This window comes from Pistacia vera, unplaced genomic scaffold (assembly GCF_008641045.1).
Source record: "Pistacia vera cultivar Batoury unplaced genomic scaffold, PisVer_v2 Contig292, whole genome shotgun sequence".
Lineage (NCBI taxonomy): Eukaryota > Viridiplantae > Streptophyta > Magnoliopsida > Sapindales > Anacardiaceae > Pistacia > Pistacia vera.
The window spans coordinates 878,283-897,791 of record NW_022196104.1 but is presented as its reverse complement, the minus strand read 5'-3'; the positions used below and the strand labels follow the sequence as shown (position 1 = coordinate 897,791).

At 39.8% G+C, this 19,509-nt stretch overlaps 3 protein-coding genes across 5 annotated transcripts; 1 reads left to right on the top strand and 2 right to left on the bottom strand.

The window, feature by feature from the left end:
• The first annotated feature begins 436 nt into the window (after positions 1 to 436).
• LOC116134831 (abnormal long morphology protein 1) lies at positions 437 to 11,019 on the top strand. Of its 3 annotated transcripts, none has more exons than XM_031420478.1 (10): positions 437 to 563; positions 715 to 851; positions 1,134 to 1,769; positions 1,921 to 7,548; positions 7,815 to 8,700; positions 8,803 to 9,488; positions 9,953 to 10,097; positions 10,197 to 10,278; positions 10,379 to 10,493; positions 10,658 to 11,019. In XM_031420478.1, exons 2-9 carry the CDS (start codon positions 801 to 803, stop codon positions 10,479 to 10,481), a joined length of 8,217 nt encoding a protein of 2,738 aa, XP_031276338.1. In that variant the 5' UTR covers positions 437 to 563; positions 715 to 800; the 3' UTR covers positions 10,482 to 10,493; positions 10,658 to 11,019. The 3 variants fall into 3 exon arrangements, with proteins under 3 accessions (XP_031276338.1, XP_031276337.1, XP_031276339.1); XM_031420477.1 differs by having other exon boundaries at positions 1,134 to 1,773; positions 1,910 to 7,548; XM_031420479.1 differs by lacking the exons at positions 437 to 563; positions 715 to 851 and having other exon boundaries at positions 1,673 to 1,769; positions 1,910 to 7,548.
• Positions 11,020 to 11,127: 108 nt separating this feature from the next.
• Positions 11,128 to 12,715, bottom strand: LOC116134830 (probable sarcosine oxidase). The gene is given in 1 exon segment (XM_031420476.1): positions 11,128 to 12,715. A coding segment is annotated over 1 exon segment (1,239 nt). The 5' UTR covers positions 12,458 to 12,715; the 3' UTR covers positions 11,128 to 11,218.
• A 4,507-nt stretch (positions 12,716 to 17,222) lies between these two features.
• Positions 17,223 to 19,340, bottom strand: LOC116134973 (trifunctional UDP-glucose 4,6-dehydratase/UDP-4-keto-6-deoxy-D-glucose 3,5-epimerase/UDP-4-keto-L-rhamnose-reductase RHM1-like). Its single transcript, XM_031420658.1, has 2 exons — positions 17,811 to 19,340; positions 17,223 to 17,666 (listed from the first exon to the last, which is right to left on the bottom strand). The coding sequence occupies exons 1-2, from the start codon at positions 19,338 to 19,340 to the stop codon at positions 17,223 to 17,225; spliced, it is 1,974 nt and encodes a 657-aa protein (XP_031276518.1).
• Positions 19,341 to 19,509: the final 169 nt, after the last annotated feature.

Genomic DNA, 19,509 nt, shown 5'->3' with positions numbered 1-19,509 from the left:
GATAAACCCTCACCTGATGGACCTACTGCAGAGACATGCTTAATCTGCTCGAGCATGATGTTGTTGATGATTCTTTTGTGTTGGTTGTTCTAAAAGAACACTAGAGGAGGCGGAGAATTGCTGAACCTTGAAAAGGCATTGAAGGGATGCACTCTGAGTCATGTCCTCAACAGGTCCAGTGGTGAAGTAGCTTCACCTGCGTATCCAGATTAATTCAAGCATTTGAGTCAAAGGTGCAGCATGATGAAACTGAGGCAGAAGAAAAGCGTGTGACTGAAGATCAATCACCAAGAGATCTTTTATTTTAACAAAAGAGCAAACAGGAAGTTGAGGGTATTGCTTCAGCAGTTGCACCTGGATGCTGAAAAGCTTAAAGGGACTGTAGAAAATTCTAAAGTTCCATTAAAGAGCTCAAGGTGAATAGAAGCTTTGAAGACAGCAATCGAAACGAAGCTCCTGTTAGATCTAAGGCAAAACAAAACAAACCGAATAAATTTTCATTTTATATATGGACTGTTTATCATCTCAACGTCTGAGTTAGATCGACGCGAATCGACATCGAGGTATGCTCTCTTTGATTATTGAATCAATCTGGTTTCATCATTTTGGCTGTTTGGTTGCTGAGAAAATGTGCGGAGGAATTTGTAATTGATTATGCGGAATATTTTGTTTTGTTATTTATTGTGTGGTTGTTTGTTTTGGGCATAAATAAAGAGAGACAGGATCTAATGGTGAAAGAGACTTGTCGGTGGAGTTAACTCTTTTTGAGTTAAAGCGGGCGCAGAAACGGAGTGGATTGGATGGACAAGAACAAGAACCGTACCGATCTGATTGCCGCCGGCCGTAAAAAGGTTAGTACTTGTTCTTGTTATTTTTACTGTGTGGTTGCTGAGAAAATGTTGCAGATTCTGACCTTGTTTAGGTTATGGAAAACTTGTTTTTTTAGCTGCTTAATTTGACAAGATATGACATTAGGGTTTTGGATCCTTGTTTTGTGAAAATGGAGAAGTAAACTTAGTATTCTAATTTTTTATGTTGAAGTTACTTGAGTTTAGATATCTTAGCTACCAAATAGTGAGTGAGGAATTTTTATTGAATGAGAAACATTTTAATTTTGAGTTATTTATTATCAGCTCCAACAATTTCGTCAAAAGAAGGATGGTAAGGGCAGTAGTAGCCAAGGAAAATCATCAAAGAAGTCTAGTAAATCTGAGCAGCATGAAGCCGATGTTGATGCAGCATCAGCTGATGCTGCTGCACCAACCGGATCTTTAACTCCTGAAGAGGAAAATGCATCTCATGTTGAGATGAATCTGAGAGTTGTGGATTCAAATTCAACTGAGAATTTACAGGATCCTGAAGTTGCTGTTGTAGCCAGTGAGCCTTCATCAGTGGCCATTGTACCTGAATCAAGCTCTTTCGAAACACCGTTGGCTCATGAGGTTGAATTACCTCCACAGGAATTGGGGCTTGTTAACATAGACGCCTCAGTCCATAATGGGGAGAGTACTCAAAATGTTGATGTTGAGGAAGCCAGAGAAATGTCTTTAGAAACTGTAGGTATCCCGGTTTTTGAAGGGGAAACCAAGTATGCTGACATGGCTGTGATTTCTCATGTGTCAGTTCTGTCGGAATTAATCGATACAAGAGACGGGGAGATAGTTACTGCCGAAACGGATGGTGTTAATGAGAGTCTGAAGTCAGTCTTTTCACAAGAAATTCTTCCTGATACGTCCTCGATTCAAGCGAGGGGTGATCAGGTAACAGATGTAGGTTGTGCGCTCCTTCTCTTTAGTCTTAATACTACTTTTTTATTTTGCGTTTGTCTGTTATGGAAAACCAATTGGAGAATTTTGATAATTGATGTGTGGATTTGACGTATAATTAAATTCTCATTTGTTGCTGGTAGGGGCAATGCAGGAAGCTGATGGTTCGGGTTTGAAGCAATTTGATGATAGAAGCTATGAACCAGAGCATAAAGGAGATGGGAATCTCATTCTCTCTGAGTTTGTTGGAAGTGTTGCAAAACTTGAAGAATCAGCTTCAGAAGTGACTGATGTATATGAGATTACCCATGAAGTAAAGCCAACTGAAAAGGTTGATTATGCCACTGAGTCAACTTTGCCAGCCATCATGTCGGATGCAGTTGGGTTTTCATCTCCCATCCTGGATTCTCAAGAAGCAGATGGTACTTTGGCTGTTAGTCATCAAGATACAAGTCAGTTGAAAGATGTAGTGGCAGGCTTAGCTAACGAAGAAATATCAGAAATACTCCGTGCTGACTATGGAAAGGACTGGAAAGAAGGGGCTCAAGCAGACACGGATAGTATTATGGTTTCAGAAGATTATAACGAGCGGCAGTATATGACCGAGGGTAATGTTCAAGGAAGATCTGTGGCGGAAGAAATGTTGAGTCCATCTGTAAAAACTGAGTCCTTTGTTGGAGATGGGTTCTCAGTCAGCTTTTTGCAGCTCAAGGAGGTGGTAAGGAGGCTTAGTGAGGATGAGTTCCAGTCTCTTCTAAATTTAAGAGGACCTGTTTCTAATGCACAGTTGGGAACTGATAGTTTGATCCTAGCTGAGCGTGGTTATTCAGATTCTTTTGAGAGACTGAAGGAAGAGTTATATCTCACAAGTTTTGGAAAAGATATATTTCATTTGCAACTTTCTGAAATGTCTGATATGCAGTTTGAATTTGATCGGCATCATCAGTTGCTTGAAGAAATATCTGTGCTCTGTACCTCCCTTAATGAAGTTCAAGAGAGGAGAGAATGCCTGGCTGCAGAGCTTTCACATTGCAGGTCTGAACTCCTGGTTGTTGATAGCAGGAGGGAGGAGCTTGAAAACCAAGTTCATTTGGTGAAGGCAGAGGCTCAGGAGTTTTCTGGTAGGGCACTTGAATTGCAGTTTAGCTTGGAAAGATCACAAGGGGATTTATCAAGCCTGTCAATGGAGTTAGCTGACTGCAAGGATTTGGTTGCTTCTTTACGGCTGGAGAATGAGAACTTAAATGGAACTCTTGCTTCAGTGATGGAGGATAGAAGGAAACTTGTGGAGGAAAAGGAGTCTTATCAACATGAGAATGAGAAGCTTTCATCGGAGTTAGCTAACTGCAAGAGTTTGGTAGCAGCTCTAGAGGTAGAAATTTCCAACTTCAGTGGGACTCTGGCACTAGGGACCGAGGAAAGAAAGAAACTTGAAGAGGAGAAGGAGTCTCTTGCCCATGAGAATGGGAAAATTTCTATGGAATTGACTGAATGGAAGGATTTGGCAGCTGCTTTACGGGCTGAAAATGCTGACTTAAACGGGAGTCTTTCTTTGATAACAGAGGAGAGAAAGGAGCTTGATGAAGAAAAAGAGTCTGTTGCTTGTGAGAACGATAAACTATTTATGGAATTGACTGACTGCAAGGGTTTGGTTGCAGCTCTACAGTTAGAAATATCCCACTTAAATGAGAGCCTTGCTAAAATAATAGCGGAGAGAGAGAAGCTTAAGGAGGACAAGGAATTTTTTGTCCAAGAGAATGAGAGGCTGTCAAATGACCTTCTTGTTTCTAAAGAGAAACTGTCCACTAAAAACGAGGAATATGTGCAGGATCGTGGAATTTCCACTCCCATGTTGGATAAACCCTCACCTGATGGACCTACTGCAGAGCCACTGCTTAATCTGCTCGAGCATGATGTTGTTGATGATTCTTTTGTGTTGGTTGTTCTAAAAGAACACTTAGAGGAGGCGGAGAAATTGCTGCAGAACCTTGAAAAGGCCATTGAAGGGATGCACTCTGAGTCAATGTCCTCTAACAGGTCCAGTGGTGAAGTAGCTTCACCTGCGGTATCCAGATTAATTCAAGCATTTGAGTCAAAGGTGCAGCATGATGAACATGAGGCAGAAGAAAAGGCTGTGACTGAAGATCAATCACCAAGAGATCTCTTTATTTTAACAAAAGAGCAAACAGGAAGTTTGAGGGTATTGCTTCAGCAGTTGCACCTGGATGCTGAAAAGCTTAAAGAGGAGTGTAGAAAAGCTTCTAAAGTTCCATTCAAAGAGCTCAAGGTTGAATATGAAGCTATGAAGCAACACAGTGACAATTTGGAAGCAGAAAACATTGAGCTCGGAATTCTGTATGAAGCTGTAAAGGAACATGTATGGGGACTTGAAGAAAAGAACAATGAGCTTCAAGTTCTCTACGAAGCTTCAAAACAACAAGGCCTTAGTCTGAAAGCAGAATATGCTGGGCTTGGTGTAAAAGTGAGTGAGTACCAATCAAGAGTTAGTGAGTTGCTGAGTCAATTGTATGATTTACAGCGAAGTTCAGATGAGAAGGCTTTGGCAATAGAAAATCAATTAGAAAGTTTGCAGAAGGAAGCAACTGAGAGGGCGTTGATACTTGAACAGGAATGGAATACTACCATTGCTCAAATTATTGAAACAATAGGAAGGCTTGATGTTTCTATTGAGAGAGTGTCAACCTCTGCCATCTCACCTAGCACTGATGATGGCTTGGATGTAAATAGCCACATTGCTGCTTCTGTAAGTGCCACCATCAAGGTGATTGAAGATCTACAGGAGAAACTAGAAGTTGCTCGTGCTGACAATGAAACAGTCTGTTCTTCCTCTGAAGAAGTGAAAGAGAAGTTCAATGATTTGCTCCGAAAGAATGAATCAACTTCTGTTATACTGCATAAGATATATGATGAGCTTAGGAAACTTGTAATTGACTCATGTGGGGCTGTGGATGATGAACATGAGATGAACATTGAAGGTGGGACATCGCCTGATTCGATTGACTATATCAAGTATAAAACCATTGTGGATCAACTGGAAACTTTTCTAGGTGAGAGACTGCAACTCCAGTCCTTAAACAATGAACTAAATTCAGAGTTGATCAGGAGAGCAAACGATATTGAGGAACTGAACCGGAAATGTCTTGATTTAGATGCCATTCAGAAGTTAATAGAAGATGTTGAGGGTGTAGTGAAACTGGACTGCACTGGAACCAACTTAGATAAAACACCAGCTTCACACCTGGAATCATTGGTGTCTTCACTTGTTCAGAAGTACAAACAGGCTGGTGAGCAGGTGACTTCATCAACAGAAGAGTTTGGATCCAAGGAGATGGAATTGATAGAACTTCAGGAGAAGGTGCATCAGTTATCTGCTTTGAACGTCAGGCAGGAAATTGAAATCCTTGCTTTGAAGGAAAGTTTAAGTCAGGCAGAAGAAGTCCTTGCTGTCGCACGTTCTGAATCGAAGGAAAAGATAAGCGAACTTGAGCAGTCAGACCAGCGGGTATCTTCCATCAGAGAGAAGCTCAGCATTGCTGTTGCCAAGGGGAAAGGTTTGGTTGTTCAGCGTGATAGTCTCAAGCAGTCTCTGGCCCAGACATCCAATGAACTGGAGAGATGCTCTCACGAGTTACAGTTGAAGGATGCTAGGCTTCATGAGCTAGAAACAAAACTTAAGTCCTATATGGAGGCAGGTGAGCGTGTGGAAGCTCTTGAATCTGAGCTTTCATACATTCGCAACTCAGCTACTGCTTTAAGAGAATCATTTCTTCTCAAGGACTCTGTACTCCAGAGAATTGAAGAGATTCTGGAAGACCTAGATCTACCTGAGCAGTTTCATTCGAGAGGCACAATTGAAAAGGTTGAGTGGTTAGCAAGATCAGCTACTGGTAATTCTGTGGCTGTCACTGACTGGGATCAGAAGAGTTCTATAGGAGGGTCCTATACTGATGCTGGGTTTGTGGTTATGGATGCCTGGAAAGAAGATGCACCACTGAGCACTAGTTCAGGGGATGATATGAGAAGAAAGTACGAGGAGCTTCAAGGTAAGTTCTATGGCTTGGCTGAACAAAATGAAATGCTGGAACAGTCCTTAATGGAGAGAAACCTCTTGGTGCAACGATGGGAAGAAGTTCTGGACAGAATTAACATGCCTTCACACATGCGGTCTATGGAACCTGAGGATAGGATTGAGTGGTTGGGAACTGCTCTTTTGGAAGCTAATCAGGAGAATAGTACTCTCCAGCAGAAGATTGATAACCTGGAAAACTATTGTGGATCGGTAGCTGCTGATTTGGAAGAGTCACAGGAGAAGATATCTGGCCTTGAGGCTGAACTCCAAGCTATTATGGATGAGAGGGAAAATCTCTCTGAGAGATTGAAGATCCTGATCTCTGATCATGAGGACATTTCAGCAAAGGCAGTCTGGTTTCAAGTTGAGAATGAAAAACTGCAGAATGAAGTGACTGTTTTGCATGAGAAATTGGCTGAGAAGGTTACGAATGAGGACCGCATTCACAACATTGAAGGTGAGATACATAGATTGGAGGACTTGGTTAGTGATGCATTGCAGTATCCTGGTGCAAAAGAGCTGGTTTCTGGTGAGAGTACTACTGAGTGCTTGGAGGTATTGCTAAGTAAGCTTATAGAGCGCTACTCAACCCTTGCTACTGTAAAACCCAGCCTTGAGGGTGCAGTAGATGAGCGCCACTCTGAGGAAACTCGTGCAAATCTTGATGAATCAGGAAGTAGAGATATGCTAATTAATGAGGAACCTTGCATATCAGGTATGAAGAAAGACCTGGAGGAGGCTCTTCAGAATCTAATGCATGTGAAGGAAGAGAGAGATGTATATATGGAGAGGCAAAAATCTTTGCTTTGTGAAGTTGAAGCACTTGATAAAAAAAGAGGAGAGTTGCAAGAGCTGCTTATTCAGGAGGAGCAGAAGTCAGCTTCTCTGAGAGAGAAGTTAACTGTTGCAGTTAGAAAAGGAAAGTCATTGGTTCAACAGAGGGATAGCCTGAAACAAACAGTTGAAGAGATGAATAATGAACTGGAGCACTTGAAATCTGAGATTAGGGACTTATCCACATACTCCAAAACGGTTGAAGCCCTAGAATCTGAGAGACTGTTCTTGAGGAATTGTTTGACAGAAACTGAGCGTTTATTGCAGGAGAGAGAACATATTTTAAATGTGACTATTAATGCCTTAGGTGACATTGATGTTGGGGGTGAAATTAAAATCAGTGATCCTGTTCAGAAGATAGAACAGATTGGGAAACAATTCCGTGATTTGCATGCTGCTCTGGCTTCTTCAGAACAAGAATCGAGGAAATCTAGAAGAGCAGCAGAGTTACTGCTTGCGGAGCTAAATGAAGTTCAAGAGAGAAATGATACGCTGCAGGAAGAGTTGGCAAATACCGCCAATGAACTCGCAGATATCTCCAAGGAAAGGGGGGTAGCTGAAGCTGCCAAACTTGAAGCACTCTCACGTCTTGAACAGTTATCAGCAGTTAATTCTGAGGGAAAACAGAAACAATATTCTGAATTGATGGCCTTAAAAATTGGTGTTGATGAACTGAAGAAACTCTTATCTGATATTAATAATTTATCAGCTGATGTTTTATCCAAGGACTTTGAATTGCTGCAAAATGTGGAAATTTTCATGGAGTCATGTCTGAAGCAAGGTGATACTACTAGTGTGATTGACATGCCTACTTTAAATGCATATGGTGGCAATACTTCCAGCAATTCAGAACACAAGGTACCTTTTTTATTTTTTATTTATTAAATGGATTCAGAGTTTGTGTTTTCTGGTGTTCATCTCTCTTCTTTCCTTTTTCGACATGATGCATGTATTTAATTTGCTATATTTGTTATTTTCCTACTATTCTGTTATATATGTTCTCAAACCTCTTATGCTAAGTGGTTTATTAGATTCTCTAAACAGCTTGTTGCATTTCAACATTTTTTATCAAGTTAGACTTTTTTTGTGATTTTTATGCTTCTGACATTAGTTGTCCTCTTCAGGAGAAACTTCTATCTGTGGATTCATGGTTAGATCCCAAAGTACCAGCCTATGTTGATGATAGTGTAATAATTGAAGTTTATAGTTCTGTTGGACGCAGTCTGCAAGAATTGAAGACTGATATTGGTGTTTTGAAGGAGAAGTTGTACAGACACCCTGTAGCATTACATGATAAAGCAAGTGATCTCTCTAAAATAATGGAGATTCTTAGCAGAGAAATGTCTTCTCAGATAAACTCATTTGAGGTCTTGAAAAGAGACATTATGCGTTTGGAATCAATTGAAAAAGAAAAGGATATGGAGATTGTCACGTTGCGCAGAAATTTTGCCTTGCTTTATGATGCATGTGCTAATTCTATCATGGAAATTGAAAACAGAAAAACTGAGCTGATTGGAAATAAATTGGTTGTTCAAGACCTGGGAATGAACTTGAATCCAGCATCATTTGTTGATGGAGGACTTTCTTTTGGTGGACAGACCCGTTTCTCTGAAGAATGTGTCAAGGCTATTGCAGAGAAACTACTTTCAGCTCTCAAGGATTTTGCTATTATGAAAACTGAAATTGTGGAAGGTAACCTAGAGGAAATGAAAATCACCATCGCAAATTTGCGGAGAGAGCTTCAGGAGAAGGACATTCAAAAAGACCGGATTTGTGCAGAGCTCGTTAGTCAAATCAAGGAAGCTGAAGCTGCTGTCCGCAGTTATTCACAGGATACTCAATCTTCACAAACTCGGGTATTTGATATGGAACTGCAAATGAAAATGATGGAGGAGGAACAAAGCCTATTGGAGCAGAGAGTGAAGGAGTTGCTAGATGAGCAAGCTGCCTTAGTGGAGTCGCAGGATAGGGTCAAATCACTGTCTGACGTGCTAGTTGCCAAAGACCAAGGTCAGCTTTTGTTGAGTTTGAATTTAATTCCTTTGTAAAAATTGTTATTTGTTTGCTAATATGGTAAATCTTATAACTGTGAGCTTTATCTGTTGATAATAGAAATTGAGGCACTAATGCAAGCACTTGATGAAGAGGAGACTCAAATGGAAGAGTTGAAGAACAAACTTAAGGAATTGGAAAAAGTTGTGCAACAAAAAAACATAGAGTTGGAGAACCTTGAAGCTTCTCGTGGAAAGATTTCAAAAAGGCTTTCGGTTACTGTGAACAAGTTTGATGAACTTCATCATTTGTCTGAAAGTCTTCTTGCTGAGGTTGAAAAACTACAGTCACAATTGCAAGATCGGGATTCTGAGATCTCTTTCTTGAGGCAGGAGGTCACTAGATGCACCAATGATGTTCTTGTTGCATCACAGATGAGCAACAAGAGAGATTTAGAAGAGGTCCAGGAGTTTTTGTCTTGGTTTGACTCCATGATTTCTCGGGTTGGGGTGCATGATTTGCCTATAGATGATAGGAAAAACAATCAGGTGCATGAATACAAGGAAACACTTCAGAAGAAGATATCAGCGATTATATCTGAATTTGAGGGACTGCGGGTAGTGTCTCAGAGCCAGGATGCGCTGTTGCAAGTAGAAAAGAGTAAAGTTCAAGAGTTAACACGCAGAGAAGAGATTCTTCGGAAGTCTTTAAGTGAGAAGGAGTCACAAATAAACATGCTTGAAGGAGTGGAAGATTCAGGCCGGGAAACTAGTTTGACATCTGAAATTTTAGAAGTTGAACCCTTGGTGAGTCATTTGATAATTTAATAAATTTTTGATATAGCATTAGAAGTACCGCTTTCTATGAAGTAATGACAAATTAAATTTTGATATTGATATTGAAAGTTGTGGCCATTTTATGATGCAATATAAAAAAATAAAGCTGGCTGTCAGCAATCACAATAAAGGTTGGTCTTAATCAATATGGATACTAAGTTTGTGTACTAAGGTGGATGTCATTGTTATTTTCTTGTTATAATCTATATGACTCTTTGCTTGTCATTGCTTCCTAAATGCTTTAATGGCCTGTGAGATATAGTTTCAGATCAAAATGCGGTCTTGACATTGGCCATATGATCGATAGTTTTGATTTAAGGTTATAGAATGAACTGCAATTTTGATAGATATTAGTTATGGTATTGTGATGTCCATTTCAGAGCAACTGTGTTTTATGATGAAAATCACTCAAATCTTTGTGAATTTTATTGCAGATAAACAAGTGGGCTGCACCTGGACCCTCCACGACATCTCAAGTTCGCAGTCTGCGTAAAGTCAACAATGATCAAGTTGCGATTGCTATAGATACTGATCCTGGTAGTAGTAGTGGTAGGTTAGAAGACGAAGATGAGGATAAAGGTAATTTTACACTAATATACTTGTCTTTTATTTTTGTTCTTCATGTCATATAATTCATCAGACACGTTATTCATGTGTTCTAATTTCACTTTTCCTCAGTTCATGGTTTCAAGTCACTTACTACATCAAAAATTGTTCCAAGATTTACAAGACCTGCAACAGACATGATAGATGGCCTATGGTATGGTGTTATTCTATTATTCTTTCTCTCTTTTATATAGATTTAGAACTTACATAGATGTGGGCTAAAACTATCTTGTATATATATCCCAATCTTCCAGGGTCTCTTGTGATCGGGCACTCATGCGACAACCTGCCTTACGTCTTGGTATTATAGTCTATTGGGCTGTACTGCATGCACTTCTGGCTAGTTTTGTGTTTTAACAAGCCATACTGGTTAGTGATTCTTTCTTTTTCTTGGGTATGGTTGGTTGACGTACCACTCCGTCACAAGTCAACTGATTATATAAAATCCTTGTAATTTTAGTTTGAAAGTTTTTGCATCATATAATTTCATTGTTTTCTTATGCTGAGAATTCACAAGTTTCCTGATCCTGCAGGTTCTCTGTTTGGTTTGAAGGCAATTTGAGGATGGAGCATTGAACATGATTAGCACTCAAACGAGCATCTAGTTTGCTGGACAATCAAGTTTTTGTTTCTAGATGTGGTCAAATTGATTGATTATTTAGCTCAACCAGGCTACTGTGATTTTCCATTTTTAATTTTATAGATCTCAGGATCGCTTGGTTGTTTCCAATAAACGAAATGTCCTCGTTCGGGGAAAATAGATTTTGATTGCTTGTTTACTATAAAGTAGAAACCCAACCAAAAAGGTTGTATGTAATTACAGACATTTGTTACAGGATCTTACAAGTTAAAAAGGTTTTGGTTAGTTAATACACAAGCTACAACATTTTTTGCACTATGGGTGCCTCTGTTGGTTTTAAGTTTTTTTAACTAAACCATGTATGTGCTTGGCTTCAATTTGGAACCAAAGGTGAGAAAAATTGAAGAGATATAAAATAAAATGTGGGACATAATATGAAGAGAGTAGTATTATTCATCGTTATTACATGGACTGGAAAGTGGATTTCACAAAAAGGGAGAGCAATAAAATGGTTTCACTGGTGATTGGCACTGCCACTGCAGTCGACTTGATCTTTAAAATCTTTGGCATTGCCTTTAGGCTTCTCCTTAAATCTTGCTATACGAAAATGGTTTAGATCGACTCCTTTTGCCTCTCCATGCAGCACAAGATCGGACAGAATCTTTCCCACAACCGGAGCCATCTTGAACCCATGACCCGAAAACCCACCACCAATCGCCACATCTTTCCCGAACTCCCCACCTAAAAAATCAATCACAAAATCCTCATCTGGGGTCATCGAGTACATGCATAATTGAGTAGCAACAGGTCCGTTTGAATCAACCCGACCATTAAACGTCTTCTCTATCCACTCCTTCAATGGACTCAAAGACACTCCGGGGCCCCACGGCCTCTTGTCCGGATCACACGGCTGCCCACCATGCACCGCCACCTTAATCAATCCCGGATACTCCAATGAAGGCGTACCATATATGTAAGGATCCCCATAGCTTGCAAAACTTGGAAAATCTCCACCAATTGCATAATCACCCTCGTTTCCTTCTTTAATTCTCCAATAACACACAGCAGTTTCCAAAGGCTGAATTGGTAATTCCAACCCACCAACCCTTTTAGCCAACTTTCCCACCCAAGCCCCAGCCGTGACCACACATTTCTTAGCCCGAAATTTTTCACCATTGCTAATTACCACAATAACCCCACCCTTCACATTATCTTTCTCTATTGTTTTTACCTCCATGTTATCTCTAAGAATTGCACCATTTTTAATCGCTAGAGTTTGAAACATAGAAACTGCCTTTGTGGGCTTAATCACACCACCGAGCTCAGTCACCACCCCGACCCAGTTATCCGGTATGTCAAATCGGCCGGAGAATTTCTCCGACACTTAGCACCGGTTAAGGACTTGATGTGGGACACTGTTTTTTTGACAGCTGGCTATTATGGAACGGAGGGACTTGCTTTCAGATGGGCCCAAGTCGAATTGTTGGGCTTTGAAATAGACCTTGAAGCCTATTTCAGACTGGGCTTGTTCCCATAACTGAGAGGATTCAGTTACTAAAGGATAGTAGTAATCTTCTCGGTATGTTGAACGTATCGTTCTCGACTCGCCGTGAGACGATCCACGGTGGTGCAAGAAATCAAATTGCTCTAAAAGGAGGGTTTTTTGAGCTCTCTTGGCTAGCTGATAAGTGGTCGCGCTCCCCATGATGCCACCACCCACCACGATGACGTCGAATTCTTTGGAGGATTCCATCTTTTTTCTCTCTATCTCTCAACAAAATATTCACTAGCCAAGCTCTGGACGGTGATCATGTGACGAGATAGACGCCTTTTTATGGAGTGAACCTCGCGAAAAAGGCCAAATCCTATATGGGATTTGCGTCATTGCCACTTTGCCTTTTCACTTTCTACTCTACAATGAACATAACATTGATCTTTGCAACTGGCAAGCTGTCGATCAAGCATTATAGTGTTGAGCAATTAAAATTTGATTATTGCAGACGTGTCATTCGTTGTGTGATTTGTAAGATCAAACTTTGCTCTCAAACAAACATGACTTATAATCATCGGGTCGACTCCTGTCTTTATTGAGTAGTTCTACTTGCACTAACCTGTGTACTAATTCAAATACTAATATTGAAAATTTGAATTTTTTTTGGAGAGAATTTCAAATTTTAAATGTTAGTATTTGAATTAGTACACATTGGTTAATGTACATAATTTTATTCCAGAAATAAATGCTGTGTTGTTTTTGGTTGTTTATTGTGGGCAAACTGTTGTGTTTAACCACTTAGTTGTTGGCTGATGGTTTACCATAAGTTTTGTGTTTTCTAAACTTTTGGGTTAGACTTTTCCTAAGCTTGAGTTTTACCAGATTACATTTGTGATTTACAAACGTGGTTGGTGACCTGTAATTATCGCAGCCATGATCAAAAGTTCAATGCGTTTCTATCCCTTCAAAGTGATAACGTAGTCACTATTCATTCTGCATTATGCACGTGATACACGTAGATTAAAGATTATTATAATGAATTATGATGCTCTTTCACGCTTCTGTTGTCTTATTCTTAATATAGTGGGCAAATGATTGTGATGAATGAGTTTATTATTAAGCACTAGGTGTAATTAAGCCGCAAAAAAGTAATATAAAATACAAGCCATTGACCTTTTAATTCTCTTTGAGAGGACACTTTATTTGTCATATATTCGGCATTAATTGTTTGATTGTGGCGCATGTTGTCATCTGTCACTTCCTCTCACCTTACGTTACCGGAATTTCTTCTCAGGTGGCCGTCATTGTCACTCACAGATCGATATCATAGGAAAACAAAGTAAGATTCTACAGAAGGGCGAATTTGGAGTTTTGTTTGAGTTGGAGATGCTGCGGCTGAGAATGACAAAGAGAAACACACAAATTGTTGACTCATCCTCCACTCAGAGCTGGGCCTAGCAAATTCAAGTACAGGGTCCATGTGAAAGAACCATTTAATCCACTCGCATGCAATCTCTTTCTCTGTCAAAAACTATAGACAGAATCATATCTTTCTAAAATTATGGATGGCACGAAATAAGAGATTTCTTACTTTTAGGCATCTTTACAATAGAATATTTTCCTTATTTGTAAATTTTCATACTTAATTTCATTGTACACCTATATCTTTTGTAAAGTAGAATACAGAATTAATACACACAGAATTATTTAAACATGTCTCCCTTGTTTTTTTATTATGGTATTAGATATATTTTATGCGTTTCAAATTTGAAGCTTATACTCATTTATCGCTTTTTTTTTCCCTTGTCCAAAATCAATTTAATACCATTATTAAAATAATTAGAGCTGATAATGGACAAGAATTTCTCTCTCATCAATTTCAAACCTATCTTCTTAATCATGGTATTATTCATGAACGTACTTGTGTTGAAACTCCTCAACAAAATGGAGTTGCGGAGCGTAAACACCGACACCTTCTTAATGTTGCTCGTAGTCTACGTTTTCAAGCACACTTACCCCTTTCTTTTTGGGGTGATTGTGTTTTCATCGCTGCATACCTCATTAATCGCACTCCCAATCGTACTCTCCAAAATAAATCACCCTTTGAGGTTCTTTTCAACAAAAAACCCAACTATGATCACCTCTAGGAGTGTTCACAAGCCGAGCCGAGCCGAGCCGAGCCGAGTTGTGTTTTTGGCTTAACGAGCTCAGCTTGTGAAATAGGATAAAGAAACGAGTCGAGTTTGAACCGAGTTGAGTCACAAATTTTATGGCTCAGCTCGACTTGTAATGAATTTAAAAGTATTTCGAGCCGATTTGCGAGCCGAGTTCAAGCCGACTCGCGAGCCGGTCCAGAAAATTCAATTTTTTTATTTATGGTAAGCCCTTTTAATACTGTCGGTAATCAAGTATTGGAAAAAGTAATAAAATAGTGTAGGTTCATTGTAAAGTTAATAAAGTAACTGACATCCTTATCACATCTTTTTTACTTTTACATTATTTTACACAAACCAATGTTTCTCGTCTAACTTTGGCACTTTGCATATCTTCGATCTGAATCTTCAATGCCAATGATGCCTAAAAGTATCACACAAGTTAAAAGAAGAAAAGACGGTGACACCACGCCGGTCAACGACAACAACACAATCAATACACAATCACTTTCACCGGAAAAAACCACCTGTTATAAAAGAGAGTTCACAAAAATCATGAGAAGCTAATGGGTTTCACAAAAATCAATCATACGCAAGTAACAATAACTCAACAAGATTCAAAACAATCAAACTTACTGCGAACAAGACCATGGTCGACGACGGAGCAGCTGGGTTTTACAGCGAGGACAGAAAAGGAAAACAAGTAGATTTCAGTGTTTCACGACGAGAGTTGGAAGGGTAGATGGGTTTGACGACGGCGAGTCTGTAACAAACACTCCGGCGAAGCAGATGGTATTGACGACGATGACAAGGTACACCGGACGCGGTTGGAAAATGTGTTGACAATTTTTGGAATTGGTTTGATTTTAAGGCAAACGATTTTAGGGATTTTAAAATCGGGGGGGGGGGGGGGGGGGTTGTTGGGGGCGGGGGGGTTGGTGGAGTGGTCTTTGTCATTTTTGAAAACTTTTTATTTTAAAAATTTCAGTATAATCCCCCATATTCAGTAAACCCCCCACTTATTCCAGCCAGGCTCGACTCGCGAGCCTAACAAGCCGAGCCGAGGTAGGCTCAAACTCGGCTCGTTCTCTCTCAAAAAACCAAGCCGAGCCGGCTCAAAACCATACGAACCGAGCCGTTAACGAACCAGACTCGAGCCGACCCGAGCCGGCTCATGAGTGGCTCGATTTGTTAACTAGCCCTAATCACCTCTGTGTGTTTGGGTGCCTCTGTTATGCACAAACTCTTCGTGCTCACCGTGATAAATTCCACACCCCCCACCTCGGTGCCTCTAAATGTGTCTTTCTCGGGCCCACAAAGCATACAAACTCTACAATCCTGATACACAGTCCATTTTCTATTCTCACGACGTCACCTTCTATAAACAACAATTCCCTTTTCAGGATATTCCAGACACCTCCTCCTCTCCTTCTCCATCTCCAATTATTCCTCTTCCCATCCCTGAACCCGTTTTACCTACTTCCCAAACACCTCTTAACCCTCCTGGAACCCCACCTTCACCTCCACTTGTCTCCCATCCTCGTCGCCACACTACATGGCCTGCCTATCTCCAGGACTACATATGCCCCACCTTACATACAAAGCCCATGACGTCTTCATCTGCTACAACGGCTTCAGATACTGCTCATCCCTTATCTACCTTTCTTTCATATTCTCGATTTTCTCCCTCACATATTACTTATTTAAATGCTCTCACCTCTTGTATTGAACCTTCATGCTATTTTGATTCTATCCGACACCCTCATCGGCGTGAAGCTCTTGAAAGGGGGATACAATGTTAGGATCCTACATCGGGATCTCATACCCACCAAGTGGACTACTTAAGTCTAAGGGCTCTCTCATCTATCAGACCAGTCTTTTGGGTTGGACTCTTCCTTGGGCTTGAGTTCTAACAGATCACCTATTACATTTGTGATTTACAGACATGATTAGTGACCTTTGATTATCGCAGCCATTATGAAAAGTTCAATGCATTTCCATCCCTTCAAAGTGATGAGATAACGTAGTCACCATTCATTCTGCATTATGCACGTGATACACGTAGATTAAAGATTATTATAATGAATTATGATGCTCTTTCACACTTCTGTTGTCTTATTCTTAATATAGTGGGCAAATGATTGTGATGAATGAGTTTATTATTAAGCACTAGGCGTAATTAAGCCTCAAAAAAGTAATATAAAATACAAGCCATTGACCTTTTAATTCTCTTTGAGAGGACACTTTATTTGTCATATTTTCGGCATTAATTTTTTGATTGTGGAGCATGTTGTCATCTGTCACTTCCTCTCACCTTACGTTACCGGAATTTCTTCTCACGTGGCCGTCATTGTCACTCACAGATCGATATCATAGGAAAACAAAGTAAGATTCTACAGAAGGGCGAATTTGGAGTTTTGTTTGAGTTGAAGATGCTGCGGCTGAGAATGACAAAGAGATACACACAAATTGTTGACTCATCTTCCACTCAGTGTGAAAGAACCATTTAATCCACTCGCATGCAACCTCTTTCTCTGTCAAAAATATCCGCGCATGTCATCAGCCACCCTTTTCAGCTTCGATGTACCAAATGATTGTGATCTTAATTTCTTGTCACGCTTAAAATATCAGCATATGACAAAGCCTGGAAGTTTTGTTTCTTTTTATCACCAAGTTTTGTGGCTGTGCTTGCTTGAAAAATGAAGTGATTGAATCTTTTGGGGTAGTATAATAAATTATTTTAGAATCAAAACTCCTTAGCACCAGAATAAAAATGAATTTTGTTTGAATTTATAGCTTTAAAGAGTAAATGAAAAGAACTCAATCTCTGAAGTTCAACTAACAGAATCCCTAAATAAAATTACCATCACCATCTAAGTCTTCTTGTTAGGCTCAAAGACATACTTAACAATTGAATCTTTAATGGGCAACAGTTCTGGAAACTCTTTCTTTAGCTTGGTGACCTCCAACTCATTGTTACTCCTTGGTACTAAAATCGCCTTGGCCTGCTCTTCCAAGTTAAAATTGGTCCATTCGAATTTGGGGTCTATGTAACGCTTGTACATCTCCAATATCTCATTGTGGCTAACCACTCCTGGATTGGTGAAGTTCCAGATTCCTCTGTAGTTTCTTTTTGCCATTTCAATGGAGATTGGTAGCATCTCATCTAGCACTGTCATGCTATTTGGTATATTGACCACTTTATTGTAACGAGTAATCTTTGTTATGAGGTTTCTCGGGTTGCTAAGATCAGAAGAGATTGGCATACGAACTCTCAGGGTACACACATTATCATATTCACTAAGTAGCTCCTCAACCTGCACAATTTAACATTTTGAGATGATTACTTGTAGACATTCAAAGTTTAGCTAATCAAACTTAAAATCCGAACCTAACATATGGATAATGAAATAACTAAGGCTGATAAATTAATTAACACTTTCTCATAAGTTTAATGTTACCATAGCCTTTGTCTTGGAGTAGAAAGAAGCAGAGAAGTTTGGTTTGTCCTCCTCCTTGAATCCGATGCCAGATCCTACTGGATGCTTTTTGTCATACACAAATATGCAGCCAGTTGCAAAGTTCATCATCAGGAGATTGTACTCTTTGCATACATCTGCTAGAGTCAGAGTGCCTACAACATTAGTTGTTATAGTTTTAGCCTTATGTGATTCACACCAATCAACATTAGGCCTCCCAGTAATTCCTGCTGCATTGAACACATGAGTTGGCCCTATTCTCTTTATGTCTTCTATGACTGACAATCTATCTTCCAATCTTCCTCTTCCAAACTCAAACTTGATCCCTTTATCCTTACAGACCTTTCCCAATATCCCTCCTATCCAACCAGTCTTTCCATATATCAAAATTTTCATTTCTGAACCATTAATGCTGTCACTTTCAGTTGTGCGACGACGGTGAAAGAACAATGCATCATCATTGTCGTTTGAGTCAGTGAGCATTGAGATGCAAGGGTGTGGGTTAAGAGCACCAGAAACATCACCCCACCAATGTGGATTCTTAGTGTACCAGTCCATTGTCATTTTTAGCCCTTCTTCCCAAGGTGTTCTTTCTTTCCACCCTAGCCTCTTGAGCTTCTGATCATCCAAGAAGTACCTCTGGTCATTAAAAGGTCTGTCCTGAACAAAATGTATAGTTTCTTCAGGATCCAACTGAAACAGTTTGCATACGTCCTTTGCCACATCAAGGACTGTCCTCTCCTTCTTAGTGCCAACATTGTAAACATGTCCAATCACCCCTTTATGAAGTATGACATCAAATGCCTCAGCAACATCATCACAATGAAGATAGCTTCTTACATTTGAGCCATTGCCATGAATTGGCATTTTCTGGCCTTCCATCGCGAGCAAAATGAATTTGGGGATAAGCTTTTCTGGGTATTGGTTGGGGCCATACACATTATTGCCTCTAGTGGTGATTGTTGGAAGGCCATAAGATCTGTGATAAGCCATGACAAGCATTTCAGCCCCTGCTTTAGTGGCAGAGTAAGGATTTGTGGGAAGGAGTTGAGAAGCTTCAGGATTGCCAATGTCATCGTCCATATCAGTTTCACCATAAACTTCATCAGTACTAACATGAATGAACTTCCTGATTCGTTGAGTGACTTTGCAGGCTTCAAGAAGTACATGTGTGCCAAGTATATTATTATTGGTAAATTCAAAGGAGTTACCAAAAGAATTATCAACATGGGATTGGGCAGCAAAGTGCATAATTGTATCAATATCTTCAGCAACCAAGAGGTAATTAACAAGATCAGCACAAGTAACATCTCCTTTAAGAAACTTGAAATTTGGAGAGGATCGACTAGGCAACAGGTTCCTGAGGTTAGAACAGTAATCTAGCTTGTCAAGGGCCACAATCTTGTAATCAGGGTAGTTCTTGATGAGTCTGTTGGTGACATGGGAGCCAATGAAACCAGCAGCGCCAGTTATCAGGATCTTTTTGGGAACATATGAATCAGGTTGATGCATCATTTTTGCTAGCTCTTTTTGTTGTCTCTCAGAATGCTAACACTAAAGCATAATTAGAAAACACAAGTAATTAAGATGAAATCAAAAAGAGCAATTAAATTTCCACTGGAAAATATAAAAAGCAATAAAGTTAACAAATCTATGATCGTATCTTCATCATTTTGCTCAG

What these genes read in the sequence shown, in the direction of transcription:
- LOC116134831 (XM_031420477.1), top strand. Translation starts at nt 801, where the DNA reads ATGGACAAGAACAAGAACCGTACCGATCTGATTGCCGCCGGCCGTAAA. An exon ending in TTGCCGCCGGCCGTAAAAAG is followed by an intron (nt 852 to 1,133) that starts GTTAGTACTTGT and finishes ATTTATTATCAG; the next exon opens with CTCCAACAATTTCGTCAAAA. An exon ending in GACATGATAGATGGCCTATG is followed by an intron (nt 10,279 to 10,378) that starts GTATGGTGTTAT and finishes CCAATCTTCCAG; the next exon opens with GGTCTCTTGTGATCGGGCAC.
- LOC116134973 (XM_031420658.1), bottom strand. Translation starts at nt 19,340, where the DNA reads ATGCATCAACCTGATTCATATGTTCCCAAAAAGATCCTGATAACTGGC. An exon ending in ACTCCAAGACAAAGGCTATG is followed by an intron (nt 17,667 to 17,810) that starts GTAACATTAAAC and finishes TAAATTGTGCAG; the next exon opens with GTTGAGGAGCTACTTAGTGA.